Below are 19,383 nucleotides of genomic sequence, written 5' to 3' on the forward strand. Positions count from 1 at the left end.
GTCATTAATACTTTTGACCTGTAAGAACTGAAAATATAAATTAAAATCTAAAAATAAGGTGTATTACAAAAATACAGGGTAAAAATATATTTGGAGTTTCTGTTAAGAAGTTGTTCTTGCATTCATGGTTTGTAATTGTTATTGATACAGTTGTTTCCACTGCTTCATTATTTCAGTATTCTAATTGTGTCTAATCTGCCTACAATGCTAGCCTAAGATGTGAATTTTGCAGTGGCTGATTAAATAGTATTCTGTGGAATATGAGGCATGGTAGTTTTGATCATCAAAAATCTTATGTGTCAGCCTCTCTTGTGAAGCTGAGGTGCATCAATAACCTTACACCACTTGAGTGGGGATGTGAAGATCTGTGTGTAGCTTCTAAAATTGCTACCCTTTGCAGAGTTTCAGATTTCATCCTGGTGGCTTGGATGTGGGCTGAATGCCATTACAATTTGCTATGTTAGGGATTTACTGCTGCTATTAGGTAACCCTGAAGAACACATTAGATACCGCATTGCGTAAAATGCATGTCTTGTGTTTCTCTGGGGTGAAAGATGACTTCAATTATTAACATAATTAGACAAATTTAATTTTTTTTTTTAATTTAAATACTTGCTGGTAAGTATATGATTCAGACTTTCTGAGCTAGTGGTTATGGAACTGACTTTATTTCAGAGCAAGAGAGCAGTTCCTGATAAGCTGTTTTCTCCCACACCAACTTTTATGATATACTTTGTCCCCTGCTTGTTTTAATCCAGAAGTAAGATCTGAAATTGAGCCTACCTTTTTAAGAGTTCATTTCTAATTTCTGGAACCTACTGTGCTAGAAATGCCTTAACTGAGGTGTTTCTGAGGCTGGAGAGCAGAGAAGAAATAGTTTTGGGGTTTTTTTGTTGTGTGGGTCATAGCACTGCTAATGTGCTTGGATACCATAGCGATGAGTACTATAAATATCCAAATGTGTGAGCCAACAACTGGAAATAAATTTGTAAACACTAAATCCTTTCCATTATCAAAGGCAGCAATTGAAACATTCCCTGCTCTCCCACCTCTTACTCTGTACTCTACTCTTACTGTGCACATCAGAAAACAAAAGGAACATTCAAACTCTATCTTCCAGTATTCATGGGGAGCAAAGAGAAGTGATCACTAAACCCTTTGAAGAAAACCATAACTCAGATTGTATGTGTTCAGGCTTGTTAGTTGTCTATAAACCCCTCTGCTGTTTCTATATTATCTAGGAGTTAGTGTTCAGAAGACTGGGTAGCAATACAGGTAGCAGCACTTCAAGTAACTGCAGTTCATATGTCATGAGATAAGCTCTATTTGAATGTGAAGGGCTCTGATCAGTACTGCTGTGTATTCAGTGGGTACTCAGGAAGGAGTGTTGGCAGTGAACCAACATCCCATTCAGGTGCTAGATAAACCTTAGGTAAACCTTGGGAATTGAGATGCCGAGCTGATTTTTAGAATAATGGTGATCAACCCCCAGAACTTCACCAAGGAAGGATTTTTTTTTGTGTGTGTGTAGTGCCTTCTTTTTGATTTGAATGCTTTAGCATGTTTTATCTTAAATGACTGCAGAAATAATCTCAAATCCATGAGTTGGAGTTTGGTTGCAGTTGTGTTACCTACAGTCAGTCAAGTCTTTTAATAATCTAAGACTGCTGATTTAATTTTTAGCAAGTGTTGTGTTTCATTCTCGGGAGGATGAATTTGGTGAAGCAAATGGTGCCTGACATATATATGATTTGGCAAAGGAACCTGTAGTCTTTTGGGATGAGAAACATTCTGTTAAAGCATTTTTCATAATTAATTACTTATATTTTCTTACTTTTATGACTTAGTTGGATTTGTTTTAATTTAATTAGTGTGCTAATCATAAAATTTTTTAAGTCATTGTAATGTCAGGACACTAAACTCTCCTTTTCTCTGGCATAGGTAGTGAAGGGAGAAACAATAACTTTTAGAAATGGATTGCTGGTGAAAAATGGAGAAGCAGTAAACTGCTGTTAATTTTTTTTATTTTTGTTTTAGAAATTATTTACAAAGCTAAATATTTTAATTAGCAAAAGCTGGGATAAAAGACTCTAATGACCATTATGCATTTCTCTTCTGATTTGGTATCTGTTTGTCTTGGTTATAGTTGAAATCAGATCTTTCAGCCAGCCTTTTCAGAGGGCAGAAATGACTTAATTTTCAGAATATTTCTAAAAAGAAAGTGACATACATGTTCAAATTTATAGTATATAACTGTCATTACTTCATAGACAAACTACTACCAGGTGAAGAAACACTGTCAAGCATTAAGATCTGTATGTATATTCTGGGAAAACGTCACAGTAATATTATTCAGATGGTAACATGCATGAAGTTTGGGGTTTTTTTTTCCTCCTGCCTTTAAAATTATCCTTCATGGCTTCTTTAGTAGTGGACATATATGGATGTAATAGTTCCTGTCCAGAGTGGAGGCTTGTTTTTTTACAGTACAGAAATCCTCCTAAGAGTGTGAGCTTTGGCTCTAAATATAGCCTCTGAATTAACACTGCTAATTTTACCCATGTATTATTCACATTTGCTCAAACTGTCAACTGTCCTCCAAAAAAAAGTAAAATTAAGTCCTCAGAATGTGTGTGTGTGTGTAAGTTGGAGGTCCTGGAGGAAGAATTGTTTATAGGCATTACAGAAGCCTAAATCCCTCTCCTTTGCTTTACGCTGTACGTAAATCGTGTATTAGAATTAGAACAACTTTCAGTTATTAACAGTCTTAGTATCATGGCTTCACAGGTATGTCTGAAAAAGAGAATATTAGAGGTTGGAGTCAAAATGGTGACAGCCAGATGGTGCAGGAAAGCAAAGGGTTTTCCACATCTGTTTAATTTATTGTAATTAGTTTTGTAGGATGGAATACAGTAACTTTTCCATATCTTCTTGTTGTCATTATTACTTTCAGAAATGTTTCTGTTAGTTATAGGAATGTCAAATTCCTTTGGCAAGTATCAAGTTTTTGGTTGCTGTAGGAAAATGCTGTGAATTCCAGGTGGGTCTTATCATCTTTTCATGCCAGTTTATTCCTTCTTTTTGTTCTACTTGAATTTGTGAAATTTGAAAAGCACACATTAAACCAGGGTAGACAGTATTGCTCAGTGTAGACAGCAGTGGGAGGAAGTAGGTACGATTCACCAAGTGTAACACTTTGCCTCCTGTTCTTAATTTGAGAAATAATGATAACAGTGCTTAGTTTTTGAAGTATAAAAAATGACTTCTTCTGTAGGATATAGAGCTGTGCTAAAATCCAATTTAAGGTTAATCCTCTGTGACCTGAGCTGGGTTCCAGATGGTGACCTACATGTGGAGTAGGCTGTTAATTTTTTTATCAAAGCCTTAAAGTGTCCAAGAATGAAAGGTGTGATTATTGTATATTAAATGAAGGGTAGAGTAGCAAAGCTAAGAATATAAAAGTTGGAAAACAGAGTGCTGGAGCTACTTTGTCAATATTGTATTTCACTCTTTTCTGTATTTACTTTATGGAGGGTTTAAATACTTGTTTTCCTTTTTTTTTTTTAATTTCTTATTTAAATACATGTTTTTTCTCAAGTCTTGGTTAGTAATTATGTAGACCAAGACTGCTAGGTCCTCAGCAGACTTATTACAGTTGAAAATAAGCTACTGTTAACATGCTATTCTCTTGCCATTTGGGGATCAGCATCTGAAGGGGAGAGACTTCACCACTGAGTTAAGTTATTCTTGAGGCAACAGTTGAATTTTTGGGATCACTGAGGCTGATTTCTGGCCCTTTAAAAGGATTACTGCTTGATGTAGGCGTTCCTGAAGTGTATTAAGTAAATTGCTTGTGGGACATTAACCGCTTCCAAGAGGTGCCGGCAGTGGCAGTGCTGTGGCAAGGTGAGCTGGCTGTGCTTGGTGACCTGGGCTGACCTTTGTCTGCAGCAGAAGGAAGGAGGAAGGAGACAGACCAGGACAATCTTGCTATGAAGCAGTGAAAGCCATCAAGCAGTATCCTCCTGCCTCACTGGACCCATGGCAGCCTCGCTGCTGTGGTTGCTTAGAGCACCTGCTTCTGTCTGGGAAAGGATTTCTTTTTCCATCTGGGCGATGTACACATGTGCTCTTACTGTACACAAGTCTGTGGGATTCTTGGAAGAGTTACCCATTAGAGGGCTGTCAAATATTGGAACAGACTGCCCAGGAAAGTGGTTGAGTCACCATCCCTGAAGGTATTCAAAAGACAACACGTAGATGTGGTGCTTAGGGCTGTGGTTGAGGGTTGGACTTGGTAGTGCTACATTAATTGTGGGACTCAGTGATCTTGAAGGCCTTTTCCAACCTAAATGATTTTATTCTGTGACTGAGTTTGAGCCAGGGCTCCCAAAGTGGGAATGCAGAGGTAAACTAGAATGACTTCTGTGTTTAAGGCTCAGCTGGGGGAGATCAGTAGAGGAAATGAAGCTGGAGTACGAGGCTGAGAGAGAAAATGAAGGTGTGCCCTCTCTTCCACGCTTGCATAACCTGTCATAAAGCTGAAGGATGCTGTTCCTGTTAGAGCTATTCTTGATATACTGTGAACCAAGATATGAGCTCAGTGGTGATCAGAATAGGTACCAGTTGACTCTAAATATGATATTTTTAATATGAAGGCAATCTTAGTAGGAACAAGGACTAAACTTTAGTTAGTGGATAATGATCTCAAAAATGTAGCCAGAAACTCCAGTCTCCCTGGAAGTTGAAAGTAGGATTTAACCTTCTAAAGTTACTTGACATTGAGTTGTAGGCTCTGTCTCTGCCTGTAATTATGAATTAAAAGTAAAGTATTGATAGACACCTTGGTCAACCACAGAGTTTTAACTGTATGGAATGAGAGTGCTCCCTGGGAACCCTCAGGTTTTATTGTGGTCCCTTGGGTTTGAGGGAGTCTCTCCTCTCAATTCTTCTCATGTGACTTTCTCTTCACATGTGCCTCCTTTTCCCTTCATGGCTTAGGTGAGGTGGTTTCACTGCTGAAGGGTATCAGCCTAGCTAATCTGGGAGTGCTGTTGTAGGAGATGGTAACTGAAGTAAATTAGAGAGATGGGATAATATTAAAAATATTATATATTTTATAATATAAAATAATGTCTTTTGAAGACTGAGAAAGTACAACTTATGTCTGTCTTGGTATAGAAAGGTGGGGGGTAGGTGTGTTTATGTACCTGCTACTGGGTTTTCTCCTATAGAGAACAAAAATACCTAGAATTATCCCCTTCTGGGGTGCAGGGGTGGATTTCTGTTCTGATGGGCTAAGTTACTCCAGTGTTTTGGAGTCATCCCTGGGTGGCGGTGAAGAAATAATGCCAGCAAGAGGGAGTATCTGGTGGCTATCAAAGTAGGTGGTATTTGTGGCATGGGTATCTTGCAGGTTCGAAAAGGAAGGAGGACAGATAGATTGTGACATCCATAGCATTTTCCCCCTTTAGCCATTACTTTTAATGAAGATCCTAGGGGGATATTTGATTTCCTCATGTCTTCACTCTTAAGTGCTTGTGGTTGGAAAATGGAATTGGAAGCTGTAGATGGCCTTCATAAAAGGGCAAATGCAAGTTAAGATCAAGACTTTTAAAAAACAAAAAACCAACCACAAAGGAAAAATTCCCTGTGGCAGTATAGGTTTTCACTTCTGTTTCAGCAAAGTGAAGTTGACTGTTTACGTGACTACTGTTCTGGAATATTGCTTTATCCTCTTATCCGGGAGGGTATGGGAGGGGAAATAGAACCTGTTAATCTAAAAATTGTTCTACTTAGTTACATAACTGTTTCTTAAAAATAGCTCTAGATTGCTGGAGAAGATGGATAGATACTGTGGGATACAAATTTCTCTTTTGTTCAATTGGTGCTCTTTTGCAGAGAGAATCCACATTGTATGTATACATATTTTTTACTATTTTGTGGTGATCACTTGCATGTAACTCACATGTGCTCATACAGCAGCCTGTGAACATCCTGTAGTAGAGTTCTCTGTCAGATACTGTATACATCACGGCTGGGCTTCGCGAACGAAGATTTGGGAAGGGCTCTACCCACGTTTGTTACAAGCTGGTGGCTAAAAAGGCCAATAAGAGACAGGCACGTCCGGTTGCAAAAGGCACAGCAGAAAAACTCCTTAGGTGGTATATTCTGCAAGACACGATTCTTTCTGCGCTGTCTTTTCTCCTCAAGGGTGATCCTGCGTGCGTTCTCAAAAACATCAGCAGCGTTATAGATGGTGTGTCTCCAGGCCTCTCGATTGGAGGCCAGAGTAGACCAGTTATGGTGATCAATATGGCCAAGGCTGAGATGTTGTTTCAGGGAGTCCTTGTATCTTCTCTTTGGGGCTCCTCTCATGAGGCAGCCGGTGGCAAGTTCACCATAAAGCACCATCTTAGGGAGGTGGTGGTCCTTCATCCTGGAGACGTGCCCTGCTCAATGCAGCTGTGTTCTCAGCAACATGGCCTCAATACTTGTGACTGCTGCTTGTTCTAGAACAGATGTATTGGTTACATAATCTGACCAGTGGATGTTTAGGATTGTATGGAGGCAGCGTTGATGGAAGCGTTCTAGGAGACACAGGTCGTGGCGGTAGATGACCTGTGATTTGGATCCATATAAGAGAGTAGACAGCACTATGGCTCTGTAAACACTGATCTTGGTGCTTCTCTTCAGGTGTTTATTTTGCCAAACTCTTTTATGAAGCTTTCTGAAGGCACCATATGCCTTTGCCAACCTGTTGTCTATCTCTCCATCAATCTTACCATCTGAGGAGATGAGGCTGCCTAGGTAATTAAACTGCTGGACTGATTTGAGCTCTGATTGGCCAATGGTGATATGGGGATGATGGAAGAGTTCCTGAGGTGCAGGTTGATGGAGAACTTCTGTCTTCTTTAAGCTGACTTCCAACCCAAAGAGCTCAGCAGCCTCTGCAAAGCAGGATGTTAAACACTGCAGAGCTACTTCTGTGTGGGCAACAAGGGCGGCGTCATCAGCATCGGGCAGCTCCCGGACAAGATGGTTTAAGGTCTTAGTGTGGACCTTCAGTCGCCTTAGGTTGAAAAGGCTTCCATCAGTACGGTATCGAATGTAGATACTGTCCTGATCCTCGAGGTCTGCCATGGCCCTTTGGAGCATCATGCTGAAAAAGATTGTGAATAGGGTTGGTGTGAGAACGCAGTCTTGTTACACATCATTGGTTATTAGAAAGGGCTCAGAAAGTGTGTTGCCATATCTGACTTGGCCGCACTGATCCTCATGAAGTGAGATGATCATTTTAAGGAACTTGGGTGACAACCTAAACATTCCAAAATCTGCCATAGACCTTTTCTGCTCACAGTATTGAAAGCCTTGGTGAGGTCAGCAAAGGTTACATAGAGACCTTTGTTCTGTTCCCTACACTTCTCTTGCAGTTGTCTGAGAACAAATACCATGTCTGTGGTACTCCTGTTGGCTCTGAAACCACATTGACTTTCAGGTAGAATTCCTTCTGCTATAGCGGGTATTAGTCTGTTCAAGAGTATTCTTGCCAGGATTTTGCCAGCAGTGGAGAGCAGAGTAATACCACAGTAATTTGAACAGTCTGATTTGACTCCTTTCTTCTTATACAAAGTGGTGATGACTGCATCACAAAGGTCTGATGGTAGTTTGCCTAGTTCCCAACAGCGCACCACAAACTCGTGAAATTTAGCATGGAGTGCTTGCCCCCATGTATAGCAGTAGTAATAGCACCAAAACTGAATCTAAATGCAGAGAGGCACATCAAGAGAAAGCATTGAGGATGGGGTATCTCTTTGTGTGTGTGGCAGTTAGTACTGGAAAGTTTAACTTTGAAAATGACTGTTCAGAGCATCCTTTATTCTGTTGTGTTTCTAGAAATCACTATTATATTTGACTGTGGGTGCGTGATATCCTTGGGATAAGGAGGCAAAATGCATAAATCAAAAGGTTTATTGTATTCTGGTAAAACAAGTTCATTCTTTTAAGATGTACTTCTACTTCAGCATGCTCAGTTTTCTCATCTGAAGAGATTTTTATGTAATTTAGGTTATCCTTTGTAGATTAATTTAGCAGATGGCCATTGCAATCTTAGACAAATAGCAGTCATAAATAACTTGTTTTCAGTGACTGATACAGAGTAAAAATTTGCTCTTTGGCTTACCTGCTGTTTACTTTAGACTTTCTGTTCAGATACAATCTGCAAAATATTTTCTGCTTCATTAAATACCCCATGGTATTGTATTTGTCTCATGTGCTTTTAATGAATCTGTACTTTAACATTTCTCTAACTTTGACATCTGGAATAATTGAGTACAGTAAGGAAAAACAGAATAGTCTTGAGTAGTTGACTCTGCTGTAATTTATTTTTCTCTGCTGCATGATCTTTTCCTGTAAAACAAGTTTCACCTGCTGCTTTTTGAACTGTCTTCATTAAAGCTGTCCTTGTTGCACAGGACTGTTCTGGAGTGGCAGCATCCCACCTCTGTACAGTGCTGCTTTTCTTTACCGTCCCCTATTAGGTCATCTGAATCTGGGCTTCATGTAAGTGAGCTAAATTGACCCAGATCTGGCTCAAGAGTAGAAAGTTACTAAATTTGTTTGAAGATGTTTCTCTTCTGGAGTTGTGGATTCCCCATCTGAATATCATTAGCCTAGATATTTCTAGGTAAACTGTCAGTTCATAGAAATATTAATAGACAGTATTCTTTTTTTGTATCCTAAAATATCAGTTATGTTGAGATTCCTTAGGCAGGACAGCTGTACTTGTTGTGTATCTAATATGCTGGGGACTTAAGTGTTTACTTTTTTCTCTCTGCATGTATATACATAATGAGTGTTGAGTCCTCAGCTCTATCATAGCAAATCCCAGGAGGTTTACTGTACCATTCACGTTTGCTTTTTGTTTGCTTTTTTGTTTGCTTGTGGGGTTTGTATTTGTTTCCCCCTCTTGTTGCACTGGCCTGGTACAGTCTCCCTGAAGTCAACTGTTCCAAAACACAAAATGTTGTTAGAAGTTTTTGTTAAGCTTCCTTTGTTGAAACATGTGAAGTTTTAATTATTTGAGTCTTGTGATAATTAATACTGCCAAACAGCTAATGTAAAGGAACTTTTTTTTAAAGCAGAATGTGGATAATTTTACCCAATGTCTTCTTACACAAGAAAATCCCCAAACCCCACTATATATTTCAGGGAAAAACATTAATTTTTAGTGAGGAGTGTTTTGGATGACGGGTCATTCTAACAAATGTCTTCTAACTTCAGTTAGTATTGGGAACTTTGGTCTCAAAGGTGGTGACTTCTGTGGCACACAGGAGAAAACTAACACTTTCTACTGAGCTTGTCTCCTGTGTAATGTTTTTTTAACTGATCATGTATGATCAAAAAAGCTGAGGTATGATCAAAAAGGCTAAGGTATGATCTCTGTTGTGTGCTTCATTTTGTCACTGATTCTGTTCGATCACCCATGTGCAATTCTTTGGGAAGATGCTCAGATTGCCTCTTGTCATCTAACTTTAAGTGTTGGAATTAAGAATTTTGGCTCTTGAAATAGGATGTAGAATGCAGAGGTTGATTTGTAGTACTAAGGTGAGATTGTATTAAGATGTGGTCCATTGTATCATTTAGTTGCATGTCCTTGCTACTGGAATCTAAGAACTTCAGTAATGAGGTTTTTGCCAAATCTCCTGTCTCAGAAGGTGTGGTGGGAACCTGATGTTGGTGTACAGGGGTGACCTCTCAAGCGTGGGGCAGTGCTCTAAATAAATCAAAACTGGTGTCTTCTGTGTCCTGATGAGAATTGATCAAAGAGCAAATTTCTGAAAGAGTATTTCAGTACCATAAGTACTATAACTTAACACAGTCAAACAAGTAACTTCTGCAGGGCACGTTCCTTGTCAATACTGTGTTCTGGGGAAATGGGTAAATCTAAGTGAAACCACGCAACCTTTTATGTGGTAAACTGAAAACAGGATGTGAATAATATGAAAATAGGGAAAAGTGAGTAATTTTCTTTACGAGTAAATACTTTTCACTTGCTCAATGAGGAGGTATAATTTCTCTTGTTCAGTGACAGTTTCTGTGTTAAGCTTCATTAAATAAACTTTAGAACATACATGTTTCCCACTCCCCCTTTTTTCATATTATTTGCAAATTGAGAGTGTTATCCTCACATCCTACACTGAGTAGGATTGTTGCTACCTTACCACCTCTGGCAAACAAGGGAGAAGGTGTGTTTGCCTGAAGGGTGTGGAAATGAATGAGATGTCACAAATCAGGGGAAAAGTAAATTCATGACTGTAGAGGAGGAGGATACCAAATGGCCAGGCCATAATAAATTAGACTGGATATGTTAGGCAAGTTTCTGTTCAAGTATGTTCGTTTGTATGTAGTGTTCCTTTTGTTGGTAAGGATACCTGAGAAGCTGTTTGCCATTTGCTGGAACTCAGTGTTACCTCTACATTTCTTTCCTTAAATGTGTGTATGCTACCCTGGTACTTACGTGTTGCAGCTTTTACTCTTTCCAGCACAGCTTTCTGCTCTACTTACTAAAAATCCTTTAAATTCCTCTTGTAGTATTTTTTTTATTTCTGTACATTGTAGGAGGCCTGCAAGGCTGACCTACCATTTATTCCTTCTTCCATGTCTCTACAATAACGTTGCTCAAGGGCTAGTAGCTTTACCAGTATTTTGTCTGAAGGAAAGTCATAAAAGCAGTAAAATTGCTTCAGTTTTTGAAAATCCTGTCTCAGCTGCAACCTTTTAAGTTTGCATTTGTATTATTCAGGGTTGTACTGTTTGAATTCTCTGTGAATTATATAGCTTGTAAATTACTTCAACTTTTAAAACAGCAAGTTTTTGGGTAGCAACTTGTGTTCTTTTGGTATGCAACACAGTAGAAAATCCTACACAATTAGTGTGAAACAAAGTAGAACTGACTCGTAGTTCGCTATCCACATCTTATGTAAAAGAGTTCTGATTGCTACTGGTGATGCAGTGACTGGTGATGGTAGAAGGCAGTGAACTTGCTTCTTTTTTCCAAATGACACTAATTGAACTTGCTTCAGAACACCACATGACTGTTTCTGCTTTGAAGACATAAATATGACACAACCATCTCAGTTTATTGGCAGTAAAGTATTTAATATTATTTTAAATTAGCAGTAATTAGTATTAAATTATATTTTGCCTCTAGTAAGTTCTTTTTGTTACTTATTCTTCTGTATTGGTTAGTTGCTGTTGAAACTCAGTACTTTATAAACAAATAATATTTAGGAATTCTTTCTCATAAAGAGCTTGTTAAATGTCTGAACAGTTCTCTGCTGTGTCTGTAGTGCTTCCTTTTCTGCTACAGCTTTCTATGATGCATGTTTTTATTTATTCCTTGGAAGAGAGTTATTTGCAGTGATTTCCTTCATTCATTCACCTCATATTTTGACATCATAAACTTGAAGTAATATGAACAGAGCTTGTAAAAAGAATGGTGAATATTTCTAGACAGTACAAAAAAACCCCTCCCAAAAAACCAAACCAGCAAAAACCAACCAAAACAAATTAACCAAGCCCAAACCATTCCTGTGACTGCTGCTGCACCCTGGAAAGGCATCCTTTTTCTTTCCAGAGGTCGACTAGTTGGTCTCTTCAGGGCTTTTTGCTAGGACTGGCCTCCTGCCTGTCCATTTTGAAATTCTTGTTTGGCTCATCTGATTATCTGTGCTTCATTAAGGCTGGTCCAGTTTGTGAGTAGGTAGGTGGGGGGAACAGACATGTAGCATAAATACTGCTCTCATGGTACATCATCCCATCATCAACCATTTTCAACCAACTCCCAGAATAGTTAGACACTTCTGTTGTTGGAAGTAGCTGTTTTGGAGATTTCCAGGAAGCAGCCACATGCTTGTGTGATAGATTGAAGACTCATGTCCCCTTCAGTCATGTGTTGGATGCTGGAATTTCTTGTGGCTCATTGCTGGGGTCTATTTAGTTAAGAGTTACAGAACAGTTCACAGGAACTGACATCCTATAATGAATGAGAGCTTTCGTACACTAAACCACAGCCAGATTCAAGACCTTCAATTTGTGTAATGGAGGCTTGACTTCCCCTGTTTATCTTCTGCTCAGTTATTTAGAATAGTTTGGTTTATTTTCCTGAATTGGGGTAAACTGTGTCAGTGTTTTGGGGGAGTGGTAAGGGAGGACAGGAAGCGAAGGTCATCTGTTTTTAATACTGGTGTTTTTCTCCATGGTCAGGGCATTCTAATTATACCCTGGATGAAATATCAAATTTCAAAGTCCTTCACACAAGGAAGGTTCTCTGTTTTTGGTGGTGTTAGATACACGTGCATCTCATAAACTTGTGTATCAAATGATTAGTATTGGGTGACTGTATTAGCTGATTACTCTGCTGTTGTTGATAATATCTTATTTGGAGCAGTGAAGAATTTGTCCCATGCAGAAGTATATCTTGTAGATGGGAATTCTCATAGCACTAGTTTAATTTTGCAACTAAAGAAGTTGTTTAGGGTTACAGTGAACCTTTCCTGACTCATCTGTTTTGACTGTTTGGCCACAGATAAGGATTTTAGGTAGCTGAATGATGGTGGTGTGTATCTGGCTTGAGAAATGGCCTCAGAGATTTTTCTTCCAGTGATGTAAAAAGCATAGTACAGGAAAATGTAAAAGAGTAGGAGATGTTCATTAACTTTATATTGGAAGATTTCTTTCTTCATTCCCTCCTTCAGAAGAAAGTGTCTGCTGTGCTTTCTCTCTGTGATTAGTTTTTTTATTAGGACCAAAATTGATTCTGTTAGATTATTTTCTATGCCAGATATGCAGTAATGAAATAGTTCAGGAGTGTAACACAAGATGATAAGAAAGCCATGTGAAATGTTCTTCATTTTTTTGATTCCATCTGCTGCTACTATGTGGTAGATATCTTGTGGTTTTGAAATAGCACTTCTTCAATTTTCTTATTTTTGTGGTTTTGGAAGTATTGGATCAGGTATTAAAATGTCATACCTATTAGAAAAGTGCTCTAGGAAATTTTGTGGTGGGCCCCCCTAAAAGTTAGTAGGATAATGGAAAAGCAAAATTCTTCCTATAATCTTAATTCTGCTGAAAGAAAAATCAGTAGCATATAGCTCCTTTTTTCCTTCTTGTCTCTTTCAGTTTTCATTAATGAGAGCAGTCTTAAGCACTGAAAGACTCGGGAGACATCCAAGCCATGTTTGAGAGTGTCTGTAATCTTCAAATAAATACCAGCTCAATGAAGTAAAAATCAAGTAATCCTGAAGAGAGAGAGCTTTCAATTCGAAACTAGGCATTTGCTTACCCCTGCCTGTATGGAAGGGAAAAACCTGCTGCTCGGATGAAGTAGTCTTTGGCAGGATTTGGCCAGATGGTGCTTATTCCTGTGACTATAGAAGAAGTAATGTCTTTTAAGTTTCATGATGCTTTCTGTATTCTCTCCTGTTTTCAATGAAATTTATGCATTTCATGCTTTTTGTGCTGGGAGATGTTCCAGAATGCAGACTGGCTCTCTTTCCAGCCGAGCCGGCAGGCAAGGCAGACGGAAGCAATATGCTCTAAGAAGAAGTGTGAATTTTCTCCTGTATTTCAGTGAGGGTTAATGGGAAGACTAATTAGGACACTTGAAGCCAAAATTACTGTGTTTCACTTTGAGAGAAATTATTGGAGACATCCATCAGCTGTAGCTGGATATAAGTGGCATTCCAAGTTTAAATCTGCTGAAGAGTTTAGAACTGGAAGTGAGGAACAGAAGTTTAAAACTGACTCAAAATTAATTAATTTTTAATTTAATATAGAGTAGAAGAAGGAAAAATAAAAATCTAGGACATATTAATAACTCTGTAATCTAATAAATGAAGGAGATCATATACTTCTGATTATTATTGGGTTTAATTTGCGTTTGAAGACTGTGTATAGGTAACATTAAGTCAGTATTTTTGATTGAAAATAATGTATTAAATACTACTATGTATTTTTTTATTATTTTAACTTTTACAGATACATGTATACAGGATTTCTTACTTTTCTCTTGCAGATATGATATTTCTACTCCTAGAAATCTGCATAGCCTAACACTTTGTTCTTTTTGAATCCTAATATACTTCAATTTTCTTTGGATATAAGAAAGTCTGGGACTGCTGCCTTTGCTGGACTGACTTTGTGCTGTGTCAGACTCAGCTTCTGGGTAAGGCACAAGACAAAGGTTAGTTTTCTTTGAGTGTTACAAAGGCAGCAACCTTTAACTAAGGAGTATGTACAAGAAGAGATGCATTCCTTTCTACTGTGCCATTTCCATCCCTACTTTGCCTGGGAGAGTAGGAGGAGATCAGGAGTCTCTTCCTATTCTGTTTCCCAAAAGCAGGACTCTAGCCCTGCACTTTTTGTCTCATAGTACATAGGTTTGAGACTCCAACTCCATCCGGTCATGGACCTCTTTTGCCTTGTCACTGCTTTGACATCCTCAGATGTCTGTTTCATTGCAGAGCACGACTGAAAGCTGCAGCCCCTGCTTGACAGTGTAACAAGATGTACCCACTTTGTGGTGTCTTTTTATGCAAGTGTGTAATGAGCTATGAGGGAAGACAAGCGGGCAGAGCTGAGAGAAGCTGGTACCGTACTTTGCACAGGCCAATTGGTTACGTGTTGTGAGCATATCACAATTTCGGAAACTAATAGTGTTGCACTATCACAGTCTCCACTGTTGCAATATCTGTGGGCACTGATGTGCTTTGGTTAAAAGACTGCAGTTCCTTCTACTTGAAATGGCTTGTGTGCTTTCTGTCTTCCTCTTTAACATGTCCCACCTCTTGACCGATATCAAGACAGAGAGAACGGACAAGAAAAATGTTTCTCTCTGCAGTATAGAATTTTTAAGGAAGAAGTGCAGGGAGGAGGGAAGGTCTTTCATTTTGCATGTCAAAAATACTACCCCACATAAATTAATAGCATGATTAATCAGGTAACAAGCTCATAGTATTCTACTCTCCATTTAACTTTATCATAGAATTTCCTGAGTTGGAAGGGACTCTAAAGGATCCCTTGGGATCCAGCTCCTGGCCCTGTACAGGACGGTCCGTGTGTGTATTCTCTGGCCATCATCAGCTCTTAGGCTGTTGGTCCACTTGATCCAGCTCTGACAGTTTTGTCAAGTCTTAAAGAGAGCAATGTTTTGTAACTACTGTGGAATTAGGTGGCTGGGTAGAGGGAAGAAACAGTGTGGTGTGAGCTTATGCTTTGAAATGGGAGGGTACATGGTGGGGCAGTGACTCATTAAGAAACAGGAAGGCTTCAACAAGATTTTCTGCCTTCTTAGGAGCCTTGTAATAAACAAGTTACCTGTGTAATAAACAGGTAACAATCAAGGAACCGTTTACTGTTTTGTGGACTATAATGCATTTTTGTCATGAAGAGTGTGACTATAGGACTGTATTATTTTGTGTTGTGCTGCAAGGAGTGGGTAAATCTGGTCCTATATAGGGAGGAGTATTCACGTGGGGAGTAAGGATATCTTTATTTGAATACATAGAAAAAGAAGTGCTACCATTTTTAAAAAGTTGTTGCACCATTGGAAACTCTCTTCTTTTTCTTATTTGTGGGGTGGTATTTTGAGTCAAATATATGCTTTGAAAGTGTGCTCAGTTAATAAGCTGTTCTGGCTTTTACCAAAGCACATTAACCTAGTGTAACCATCGAACTGGCTATGCCAGTTGTACTTGCTGAACAATTATTTTTACTTCTAAGTTGTGAATTCTTGGACCAGCTGACAAATCTCAAAGAAGTAGGTTCTCTCTAGGTTAGGATGAGAGAAACAAGTAAAGTGTATCCATCTTGCTTTTGGCAAGAAGGACACCAAAAGAATCTTTTAATTAGAGCAACTTCATTCTGTCTGTCTGCCATTAACCTAACGAGCAATATGAACTTGCTAAGGTGCAGCCATGGAACTTGGTGAGAGCTGATCCTCTAATGAGAGGATTAGGTGTTTATTTCTGTTGTCCACAGACTGATGCTAAACATGTTGCTGGGTATGTGAGAGCTCTCAGCCAGTCCCCAGTAACCTCTCCTTTACCTCCTGAATAACACGTCACTGATTTCTTCATTATTGATATTTTGACTTGGGAAAGATTTTAAAAATTAAGATACACACAATTTCAGTGTGGTAGTGTTTTTGGGTGTGTAAATACACACACACACACTCACTCCTCCTCCCCCCACACCTGTTGAGATAGGGGAGAGAATTGGAAGTATGAAAGTGAAAAAACTCATGTGTTGAGATAAAAACAGTTTAATAATTGAAAGGAATAAAAAATTGTAAGGAAAATTACAAAGAGAGAGAAATAAGAACCAGGAAAGCTGCAAATGAAAACGGTCACCACCAAACGAGTGTTGCCTGACCAGCAGCCCCCCAAACCAACTTTCCCTCTAGTTTTATTGCTGAGCATGATGCTATATGATATGGAATATCCCTTTGGTCAGTTGGGATCAGCTGTCCCAGCTGTGTCCCCTCCCAGCTCCTTGTGCACCCTCAGCCTCCTCACTGGTGGGGTGGGATGAGAAGCAGAAAAGACCTTCACTCTGTGTAAGCACTGCTCAGCAGGAACTAAAACATCCCTAAGTTACCAACAGTGTTTACAGCACAAATCCAAAATGCAGCCCCATACCATCTACTATGAAGGAAATTAACTCCACTCCAACCAAACCTGGCACAAAAAGCATACTTTGAAGTCAGTGAGATCCAAAAGGGATGAATAGCTCTGTCCAAGTGACCATTGTTAAACTGATTCCTCTCCAGCACTGCCATTTTACAAACTGCATTTTGTTAATCGTTTTGCCTTAAAAAAATGGGAAGAGGGGCAATGGAAGAGGAACCAGTCTTGGGCTCTGGAATTGTGATACCTCTGCCATTTGTGCTGTAGAAGCTACTTTGTATTATCTGGTCTGAGGGAGAAATCCAGCCTGCCTCCTTAAAGCTGGGGAAGGAACAATGCCTCCTTTAGCTCACAGCCTGAGAATTCTCTCTGGAACTGCTGTCTCCACTGCTTAGTCATCATCATGGCTGGGCTTCGCGAACAAAGATTTGGGGAGGGCTCTACCCACGTTTGTCACAAGCGTGCTGGTGGCTAAAAAGGCCAATACAAGATAGGCACATCTGGCTGCAAAAGGCACAGCAGAAAGACTCCTTAGGTGGTATATTCTGCAAGGCACGATTCTTTCTGCATTGTCTTTTCTCCTCAAGAGTGATCCTGCGCGCGTTCTTAAAGGCATCAGCAGCGTTATAGATGGCGTGTCTCCAGACCTCCCGATTGGAGGCCAGAGTAGACCAGTTATGTTGATCAATATGGCCAAGGCTGAGATGTTGTTTCAGGGAGTCCTTGTATCTCCTCTTCGGGGCTCCTCTCTTGCGGCAGCCGGTGGCAAGTTCACCATAAAGCAAGATCTTAGGGAGGTGGTGGTCCTTCATCCACTGCTTGGTACACTTTTCTTTTTGTAATGATGGCAACTGAGCACAACACATTTGAAAATCTCCCAATTTAATTGGTTTACGTTCTCATAATCTTGAATGGTTTTGTCAAGAAACCTCTTCTATTTTTGCATTTCACCTTGAATTTGATGATTTATCTTGTTGTTAATGAGTTCTGTATTGTACTTATTTACATGATAAATCTCTCTTCACAGATCATTCAACTTCAAGTGGTACATCCTCATTTAAGCCCAGCCGATCACTGGTTTCCATTCCCACTGCCCATGTGATGCTGTCTAATGCCAGCTCTTCACTTTCCAAACACAGGGAAGCTTTCAAGTCTGATGGCTCAAAATGGAGCACAAGCTTTGTACGGTCAGGAGGAGGCAGAAATCAGGGTTCACTGGACAACTCCCTTGACATGAAAGATGCGAGACCTGTGAGAAAATGGTCCTCCTTGTCTAAACTCAGCTCACCAAATACCTTCAGCCAAGATGGTAGTAGTCATTTGATGGAATACAGGGCTGGTACAGACAAAGCCATGTCACCACAATTAAGGACAAATGGGCCAAGTTGTTTGCATGACAGCATGGAGTTGCTAAAAATTGAGGACAAAGAAATGGGGAAAAAACGATCTTCTCTACTGGACTGCAAATATAAATTTGAAACGTGCAGCAAAGATGATTTTGTTTCAGATTCCCCAAGTAGGAGACATGCCTTAGACTTGACCTACAGTGCCTTACCTGAAAGCAAACCTACGGCAGCCAGTTGTGAGGCTTTCGGACAGAGATACGCAACACTGGGACAACAGGCTGTGAGTGGAGCTCCCATACAGCCGGCAGTGAGGACTCAAATGTGGCTTAAGGAGCAGCTCCGTGCAAATCCCCTGGACTGCAGGCCTGCCGAGGAGCCCTACGGTGTAGCTGCATGGCATGTGCAGCCGCCTGAAGATTTTAGAATAGGAGGTGAACAGCCTGTGCAGGTAAGGCTAAAGTTTGGTGTTTGCTGCCATCATGCGGCATCGTGTGTTATACCTGGCAGTTTGTAATGAAACAGGATGGGGAACAGGTCCCCTTAATCAGGTAATGATGGTTTTAAACTTTGACTGGGGATGTTGCTGCTTGTTTCTCAATATTACCTGAGTGCCAACAGTTCTTTATTGTTTTGTTTGTTTTTTTTCCTGCTGTCTGCTTACAGTTTACTCTGATTCATTGAGCCTGTCTGCATGGGACCAGCATTTCTTCACATGAAGCTGCACACAGCAAGAGTTTCAGCAGATAACCTTTTCAGTAGTTTGAGAGAGAGTCTTTGATCACAGTGTAGTGGGGGAAATGTGAATGTATTTCGATCTGAATGGGCTTAAAAAGAGGCTGCATTTGTGCATTCAGCAAAATAAGAATTATGTCTGTGTACTGCAAGGATGAATGGATATTTCGTATGACTACACCCAGCACTTAAAAACTGGATTCAATTTGATATTACTGCTTATCTTTTAACTAATTAAAATCAACAGTAGTCAATGAATCTGGTTTATTTAATAAAATAACATGTGGGTTTTATCTGTCATACTTAAAATATTTTCATATAGAGAACATCAAGCACATAGTTTTAAGAGACAAGTAACCCTTTGCAGCATGGCAATTCAATTTTTGTTTCCAGCTTTTCCCCTAGTGGAAAAATACGGTTTGTGAAAGAGGGCAGTATTTAAAATCTATGTGTTCCTGTTTACCTGTGTAGGTAAACTTGGCTTGGCTTGCCAAAAAAATCCCAAGCAATTTACAATGTGTAAATTTCTCTGAAAGGCATTCTAGGGTTAGACTGGGATATTATCTGAGGAGAGATAATCCAGCTGTATGTGCAAATTACCTGTTTTCCTCCAG

The 19,383-nt window shown here is 39.5% G+C and overlaps 1 protein-coding gene across 1 annotated transcript in view; it reads left to right on the forward strand.

Moving 5' to 3' along the window:
* CEP85L (centrosomal protein 85 like) overlaps positions 1–19,383 on the forward strand; it is a 110,944-nt gene that overhangs the window by 28,982 nt on the left and 62,579 nt on the right. The window contains exon 3 of the mRNA XM_051792158.1: positions 17,719–18,485. Coding sequence (XP_051648118.1) covers positions 17,719–18,485 — 767 coding nt within the window. The remainder of the gene's footprint in view (positions 1–17,718; positions 18,486–19,383) is intronic.

Source organism: Manacus candei, unplaced genomic scaffold, assembly GCF_025592945.1.
Source record: "Manacus candei isolate 608988 ecotype Guabito, Panama unplaced genomic scaffold, ASM2559294v1 h1tg000034l, whole genome shotgun sequence".
Taxonomy (NCBI): domain Eukaryota; kingdom Metazoa; phylum Chordata; class Aves; order Passeriformes; family Pipridae; genus Manacus; species Manacus candei.